Source organism: Calliphora vicina, chromosome 2, assembly GCF_958450345.1.
Source record: "Calliphora vicina chromosome 2, idCalVici1.1, whole genome shotgun sequence".
NCBI lineage: Eukaryota > Metazoa > Arthropoda > Insecta > Diptera > Calliphoridae > Calliphora > Calliphora vicina.
In genome coordinates, this window is record NC_088781.1 from 58,795,702 (window position 1) to 58,804,895 (window position 9,194).

Genomic DNA, 9,194 nt, shown 5'->3' on the forward strand with positions numbered 1-9,194 from the left:
TCTTTAGACTATTTTCAACTTTTTACCATTTCTTGTAACAAATACATAGTTTCTACATTTATTGATGCTCCTTTTGTAATGTTTAGCAATAAAAATGAAATTTATCAAGGCGATAATTGTTAGAAGAATGTTGTGTAGAAAAAAGCTTTAATTTATAAACATTTATTTATATTAGCATACACTACAAAAAATGCAAGTGTACCAAATTGCAATAGTTTTAGTATAATGTTGCAATTAAATATTTTTTTTAACATTCTAAAAAGTCGACTTTTATCGACTATTCGACTTTTTTCTACTTTTATCGACTATTTTCGACTTTTATCGACTATTTGACTTTTGAGATAACATAATCGATTGTTCGACTTTTTTCCGACCAAAAAGTCGATTTCGACTTTTTTTTAGCAAAAAGTCGATTTCGACTTTTTTTAGCAAAAAGTCGATTGTTCGATTGTTCGAACTTATAGAACTTATAGAACCCTAATATAGAGCTTACAATTTTAATGTTTAATAATGACCTAGCGGGAAATTTGTGTCATTAGTTTTAAAGGAACTTGTGCCGAGACATGTATAAAGAGGACATATCACTTCACTTGTAGCAAATAGTTAACAATTTATTAATGAATTTTAACCCAGATATGCCTATTGCTTGAGCTTGATCATTTTAAAAGTACTTTTATATTATATTGGAAGCAAATGAAAAATAAAGAACAGTGCAATATAGTTTTTTAAAAATTTATTGAAAAAAGTGTTTTTTTAAGTCGTCCTATATATAGGACATTGGGGTCACAACAACAAAACTCAAACGCAATAATGAAACATTCATGCATATAACAATCAAGCTACTCTTCATAAATATAAATTCCAAAAAATATATTATTTATTGACTTGTAAATGTACAAAATTTTACTTTCCGTACAAACGGGATATTTCCATATTTCAATAACTCAAAAATAGTTGCAAAAAATAATGCCATCACACAATCTCCCATGAGGTATTGATAAGTACTAAGTACTTATGTGAACAAACAAAAATGGTATATAATTAATTAAATATTAATACCCATAAACGAACAAGTGTTTTTAGGTAAGTACCGTGCAATATCACACCCTCCTAGCTCATTCTCAAGTTAAATAAAGAGTTAGAACTACATCCGGTTAATTTGGAACTAGTCGGAGAAATGCTTTTAGTATTTGAACTGCCACACCCACCAATCGTGATAATAATGGAAATCAGTGGCATTTTGATTTTAAAATGCTAATTTTCGATTAATTCGTTTACCTGTTTTTAATTTTAGATATAACGAAGGTTGCAAAGTACTTATTTTATAAAGGTGTATTTTATTAGGGACTTTTGTAGTGGAAATTTTCAAGGTCCAATTTCCAAAAAGTATCAAAAAACATCCATTTTTCACTAGAAATTCTTCGGTGTTATAGGTTTTTGATATGTAGGAATCATATACTTGGCAACATTTTAATTTGTCTGCAGTCCATAATTCACATTTAATTCACACGTTTACTTAAATATTAACAAAAATAAAACTCATTTTATTTATAATTTTTTACTTTTTTAACAAAGTGTTTGCTTTATTAACAGAAATTAGGAAACAATAGAAAGATGAAAGTAAAGAAAAATGTAGAGGTAAGAAAGGAAAGAATAACTTACAGATAGAATTGAAAAAGAATAGAAAAGTGCTATTAGAATTTTAAAAAATGTACCCTGTATTTATCTAAAACAGAACTAGTTAATTTAGAAATGATGTAATTTTTCTCTTAAAATCATATCACATTATTTAAAGGCGAGAAACTTTAATACGACGATGGTGTTTATTTATTAATTTTACCAGGTTCCAGGTGCTGGGGCTACATTTACATTGGCTACCGAGTTGATATGGCCGGCCAAGGGAGCAGAGTGAACAGCACCACGGGTTTTGGCAACATAACTAGCGTGGCCGCCCACAACAGCGGGAACATGTACAGCGGCGGGAATAGCAGCGGGACCATGTACAGCTACAGCAGCTGGACCGTGTACGGAGATAGCAGCATGAGGATGACCTAATACAACACCAGCACCCCAAGGTAAACCAAGTGGGGATATAACAGATGTGTGTGCAAGAGGACCTCCAGCAACTTGTGTCACTACACCACCCCAGGGAATTATGGATGATTGAACGCCCAAAGCCAAGGCCAAAGTGAACAAGGTAACAATAGCGAACTGAAAAAAAAGTTAATAAAAATAGTTTATAATATGAAATGTATTAATTTATTCCTTTATATTTGTAGCAGGATCAACAACTTACTTTCATTTTGTTGTATTTAAATTTGTAGAAAACTAACTTTGTGTTGCTGCTATGAACTCAAGTTCTATTCTGATTTTAGTCTGCAAATTTCCATATTTTTATATAAAAATTTCTCAACTCAAACAACATAATTTATTTGTTACAAATCTCTCCATATTAAAATAAGAACAACAAACTTATTTAGATTAATATTGTACATGTAGATATGTATAAAGATTATTCATACATACATATATGTAATAATATTAAAAATGTTTGTAAATAAAATGAGAGAACTAGGAAATTATTAACGACCTTCAGCACATTGAAAGTACAAGTTCAAGTTGTTATTTTCAAAGAATTAAAAAAAAAACACTCATTCACTCAACAGAACACACTTTTAGATCAGAAAAGATTTGAATTAAAACACACCACATTACGAGCTGTTGTAAAATTGTCAATACAGCTAAACAGTTAATAGATGTAAATACTTTGTAAAATTATAATGTATATCTGTTTTGGATATACATATCGCTCATTTGGTGCAACAACGTTATAACTCAAAATCCGTGTTTATTGAACTGAGTAATACAAAATACAATTTCATCGGCCAAAAGTCCAACTTTTTGTTAACTCCGATTTCAAAAATTGTAATGCCATTCAATAGTAAACACATTGAAACTAAGGTAGCCAAAAAATTAGATAAAAATATTGGCAATTGTGTGCAAATGCTGTTAAAGTCAAATATTTTATGTCATTTTATAAAAATGTGATTTTTGTAAATTTGATCAGAAGTAAATTATCATTACTCGCAAACTGTTATAGATAATTGGATGATTTTTCTTTTGTTATGTTGGTAGGATAATAGTCTTTAAGAGCTGATATGACTTGTCACTGTACCGTTTATACCTGATGTGTTATTAATGTTTTTCTCAGATACTATATTTTAGCCAAATTCGAATTTCAGTGGAATAAAAGTGTTTAGGGTCAAAAGGGGTTAAACAAATTTTACAACCAGGAGAAAGTCCAAAGTGTCCTCATTAAGCCTATATATACTTGTTGACCTGTTTTGACCTGTTTGTTGAACACTTTTTTCATTTGAATGAAATTACTCCCAAATTTTTGTTCTATTTTTATTTTACTTGTTCATATGACTGGCGCAAAGTACAGGTCGCAATTTTGAAGATATTGCGATAAAATTTGGCACATAAATTTTCGGCCCGAGAACGAAGTCTATTGAAAATTACTGAAATCGGTCCACTATTTCACCTAGCACCCATACAAATGTTCTCCCGAAATTATACTTTATCGGTCTAAATGGTTAATTTATATATGTATCTACACAAATTTTGCTCCAAATAAGTTTTATATAAACTGAATTAATGTCAGTTAATTTTATGATGATCGGTTCATTATTAGTCATAGCTCCCATATAAGACCCCCTTCCGAAAAACACTTTAACGAGCATAAATCTCTTAAAAATGTTGGTATAAACATAAAATTCATTCAAATAACATTCATATAGACATAAATTACACGACCTAATTTCATGGCGATCGGTCCGTTATTAGTCGTTTCCGAAAATATGAATTTAATATAAAAATCGAAACAAATAATTTTTATTGTTTTATGTCAAATAATTAAAATTCTTATTTTTTCAGTTTGTACATAGAAGATAACGCACTCGTTCAACAATACTGTATTAACTAGGGTATTCAATTAATCGGGTTTCTGGTTTAATCGGTTAATCGAGCAAATAATTAATCGGGGTATAGATTTAATCGGTTAATAATCGGTTAATTTTAAATTATTCGATTAACCGAATAATTTCTATTTAGATTTAAAACTGATAATAAAACTATGGATTTTGTGTTCTTATTTAAGTATTTTATTAATAAAATGAACAAAAACATAGAAAACAAGTAAAAGAGCTATACTCGGCTGTGCCGAATCTTATTAATTTAAAAAAAATTAAAAAAACGACTTTGGAAAAAAAATTTTGTTTACCTAAAAATATTTAAAATTTGTATTTTGAAGTAAAATTTGGTGTAGTGTATATAAGTCGTTTTTTTTAATTTTTTCTAAAATTTTAGAAAAAAAATTTTGTCTTTAAATTTTTTTGTGAAAAAAAAATTCGGGTTAAAAAATATTTTTTACCGATTTTGACCCATTGTAGGTCCAACTTACTATGGTCTTATATCCGTCGTTGCAAAGGTCTTTGGGATATCTATCATTAGTTATCCATATTGTCTATATTAATGACTTAGTAATCCAGATATATGTCAAAAATCGAGGTTGTCCTAATTTTTTCCTCATATCTCAGCCATTTGTTGACCGATTTTGCTGATTTTAAATAGGAAACTTCTAGAAAGCATGTCTGACAGAATTATTGAAGATTTTGATCCCGAAGATATCTGGGGTCTTCAGCAAATTGATTTCACCATTGGAGTCCTTTTTGAAAAGACTCGTTTCAGTAGTGTTTCCAGTTTCGTCTATTATCATGTTCTCATCCGTCAAATACATGCAAATTAAATATGTCAGTTGTTATACTCACTAAACATGTTTCTTGGATGTTCGAAAAAATATGAAATTTTACTTTGACATTTGCATTTAAATTAAAACGGAAAAATAAATCAAAAAAAAATATGTTAAACTGCAAAAATAAGAAATTTCGGTTAATCGGTTAACCGACACAAATTAATCGGTTTATTTGTTATTTGAAAATCGGCATTTTTGAATTATTCGAACAGTTAACCGACAAAAATTAATCGGTTAACCGATTAACGGTTAATCGTTTGAATACCCTAGTATTAACTCAAAATTTTTAAAAATTCACTTTTTGCAAGAAATCAACTAACAACATATTCCGATTACTCTTTCATCTCGAAAACCACATTTGAGACCATTTTCGTGATAATTAGTGACTACCTTGTATTAACAAAAAAGTATTATTTTGAGTTAATACAAAAATTTAAATAGAAATACATCGTATATTTTCATAAAGAAATGTATTATTTTGAATTGAGCCTTTATTCAAGTTAAAAATAATCAAATTGTTTTATTTAAATTTGGTTGTATTTTGAGTTGATACTGTTTTGTTGATAAAATAATACAAAAAAATATCGAGAAGTTTTAGAAAAACGGTATTAACTCAAAAAATAGATTTATTTTGCAATAATTGCAAAAAATTTAAAGATAAACAATGTAAATATATTTTCAAATGGAATTTGCTTAATATGATGTATTCGGATTTTCAAATTCTCTTAAAATGTAATCACAAACAGTTTTTGCCCTCTACTGAATATTTTAAAATTTTGAGTTAATACAGTATTGTTGAATGAGTGCAATAAGTAAAATATAACTAATTTTAAATTTTAATTTTAAATTTTAAAATCCAAAAGAAATTTGAAAACAAATACTACTATTTTCGAAGACTTTTTATATTAACATAAACGGATCGCCAGGAGGCCAAAATTCGACCACTTTTAATGAAATATGGAAATAACTTTGAAAAAAAGTTTTATATTGTGAATATCTAGAGAAAAGAACTTATTAAACCATATATGTTTCATCAATATTGGTGGACAATAACATACTTAAAAGTACACCACAAAAAAACGTGTATATGTCCTACAAGTACACTAAGAAAGATCATTTTCAATGTCTAGCTTTATAAAAACAAAAGAAAAAAATCGAGATACTTTTTTTGGCCAATTAGTGTATCTAAAAACCTAACGTGGTTGTTGACATTTGCAATTAAATAAAATTCATAAAATATCAACAAGTCACTTTTAGAAAAAAATCAATTTTAAGTTCAGCATGATTCAAATTTGATCCGAAGACCTTGTGAAGGTTAAAAGAAATAATCAAAATTAGAATTAAAAAGTTTTTAAGCATTTTAAAAAGGCTTATATTTTGTTATATGATCTCATTTTTGTTGATGTTTTTTCATGAACTGTTTTTGTTTTTATAATTATTATTTTAATAAATAAATCTTATTTCTTCTTATATCTATGCGTTTCAATATTTTTCCATAAAAACCGGTTAACCGGTTATTATTAAAAAACCGAAACCGGTTTATTTATTACAATTTATCGAAGAAACCAAAAACCCGTTTCTAAAAAATTTCGAAGAATCGAGAAGAATGAGACTTACCACGTAATTATCAATTGAGTTAAAAAGTTTAATATTTGTTAATGAAATTTGTAACAAATTTTATAAAAGTTTTATGAATTAAGTAGTATAATTTTGTTTCCAGTATTATAAATATATACAGAATAAACAGAACAAGTTCGTTTGGGTTAGTTCTGTTACCAGTCACAATATATTGAATGTTGTTACTAGGGTGATCGGCCCGGTTTTTAATAACCGGTTATAACCGGTTTTTTTGAAAAGCTCACATTTCTAATATCGAAGAAACTGGGTTTTTCTCCTCGAAAAGCCGTTTTATTTCTAAAGTGTGTTTTTATGAGTTTTAGTGTATTAAAAACTTTGAAAAATATTCAAAATCCAAAAAAGATAATTAAAACAAATATTTCAACTATTTTAGAGGACGATATTTAGAAAATCTGACAAGTGATCTGGAAAGCCTGAAAACTTACTCAATGCTTTGTTTTCTATATGTCCTACAAATACACCAAGTAAAAGATAATTTTCAATGTCTCGTTTTATAAAAACAAACAAAAATCGATGTACTCCAAAGCATTTAAACTGTGTTTTACTTATTCCTAAGATTATTTTACCTTCATAAGGTCTTCAAATTTACTGACGTAAACAATCTTCGGGTCAAATTTGACCCAAATAGAAAATAGATTTTAAAAAAAAAAAAAAAATAAAGTAGTTGTTGACATTTGAAATTAAGTTAATGTCATAAAATATCAAAAATATCAACCACTCATTTTTAGAAAAAATGCAATTTTAATTTCAAAATAGGTAACATTTTACCCGAAGAAAAACAGTAGTTCAGCAAGTATGATGAAAAGAGACAGATATATCGAACCCTTAGCGCCAAATTATCGTATGCGACATTTTCTATATTTTTTTTATTGCAGAGATTAAAATTTTATGGACCGACTGTTTTGATATTCTCAGAATATTTAAAAATTGTTAATAACTTCAAAAATATAGGGGGTAAGATTTTATCGTAAGTTAATGTTTACATTTTACAGTAAACGAATTTTATCGTAAGCGACACACAGTAGTATAGAAAGAAGAGGGTAATAAATCTGTAACTTCTAAATGATTAGATTGTTTTGAATGAAATTTCACATGCGCAAAGAAGAAGTTTTGTCGAGTTTAAGTTTTGAACGTGGACCTAATGGACCCACCAGAGGCGCGACCAAGTGTCCTTAAATTAGGACACCTCGGGTATGTTACATTTTTAAAACGATCATATTTCTTCGTTTGAGTTCCGATTTCAAAAAAATTCTATATACAGAATTTTGAGCACTAAAAAAAACCTCATCGTAGCTGTTAATTATCTCTTATAGCTTAGGAGATATTCGTATTTAAAAATTAAATTTTCAACATTTTTACCCACCTACTCCAGTTTTTTGATAACAGAGTATCCAAATATTCCCGACTTTCCTCAGTTTTCCTTTATTGGACAAACAACATATGTATGTGTCAAAGAAGAAAAAGAATTATTTAAAAATAATGACTAAGTCCAAAGTTATATGCATTTGAATTTATAAAATTTTAAAAAGGCGATTTTTCGCTCATTTTTTGGGAAAGAAGAACTTTTTTTCTTTTTAGGTTATCGCAAAAAATTTCTACGAGGATGTATAAGGAATTTATACTTTCTGAAAGCTAAGTTTTCATAAAATATTTTAAATGAAAAGATATCCGATATACCGAGGAAACCAGGTCCATTTCAAACACCTATTTTTTATGTAAAATTAAAATTTAGGGCAAAAATTCTCAAATCGCATATTCGATATCAAAATATAGTAACCGATTTTAGATGGCCCAATATGTTTCTAATTAACTTGTAAAAGGTTCCGATAACCCCTACCCTGGTATGGATATTATAGCCAAAAAAACTAAAAATTCTCATTTGTGGACTTTTTCAAAATTTTTTTGGGAATTGCGGGATTGCTGATAATAAATTTCAAAATTCGTTTTTATTTTTCCATTTTGAATAGAAAAACCCATGATAAAAATATAGAAGGTAGTTTCAATCAAAATTTTTTTTTTCAAATAAGGTTTTTTGAAGTTTCCTTATTTTGTGAGCATTATAAAAAGCGTTGCCACATTTCTAAAAATGATTTTTATTTTAGAGACATTTTTTACAAAAAATGTGTAATTTATAATTTAGTATTTAAATAAAAATGTATTAAGTATGTTGTGTTGGAAGTTAATGTATTAACTGAAATATTGCTTTTAAGGAAATGGTCGGAGCACACCATTGGCTCTTTTGGCAAATCTTCTTCGCAAGTTTTACATACATCCAGCCACTGTTGTCGTTTGTTAGGTAATGTAGGACTTTAAACAAATTTACATTTGAATTTTTGCAAAAATATTTGGTATTTTCGCAGTTGGGGAAAATGAAATTCATGTTTGTTAAATCTTAAAATAATGTTCACAAATTAGCTTTGAAATATTTGAAAATGAAAATCTTACCTATGATCCCAATTTGATAGTAAATATTTATTATATTTTTTTTAATATTTTTCAAATTAATGAAAATTATGTATTAATTTTTTCAAAAAATTCAAAAAATATATGGGAAAATTTTTAATTAATATGGTATTACTATTTTAACGAAAACGTCAAAATCCTTAAGCATGTCAGACGTAGAATTTTAAAAAATAAAGAGAGAATGAAACTACCTTCTATTTTTCTACTATGGAAAAACCTACGTAACTGTGAAATTTCATTAAAAACTATTTATAAATAATAATTTAATTTCAATTCGAAA

General features: G+C 27.6%; 1 protein-coding gene across 1 annotated transcript; it reads right to left on the reverse strand.

The window, feature by feature from the left end:
• Positions 1 to 1,623: 1,623 nt before the first annotated feature.
• LOC135952243 (adult cuticle protein 1-like) lies at positions 1,624 to 2,352 on the reverse strand. The gene is made up of 2 exons (XM_065502091.1): positions 2,297 to 2,352; positions 1,624 to 2,211 (listed from the first exon to the last, which is right to left on the reverse strand). Exons 1-2 carry the CDS (start codon positions 2,300 to 2,302, stop codon positions 1,837 to 1,839), a joined length of 381 nt encoding a protein of 126 aa, XP_065358163.1. The 5' UTR covers positions 2,303 to 2,352; the 3' UTR covers positions 1,624 to 1,836.
• Between the last annotated feature and the right edge of the window lie 6,842 nt (positions 2,353 to 9,194).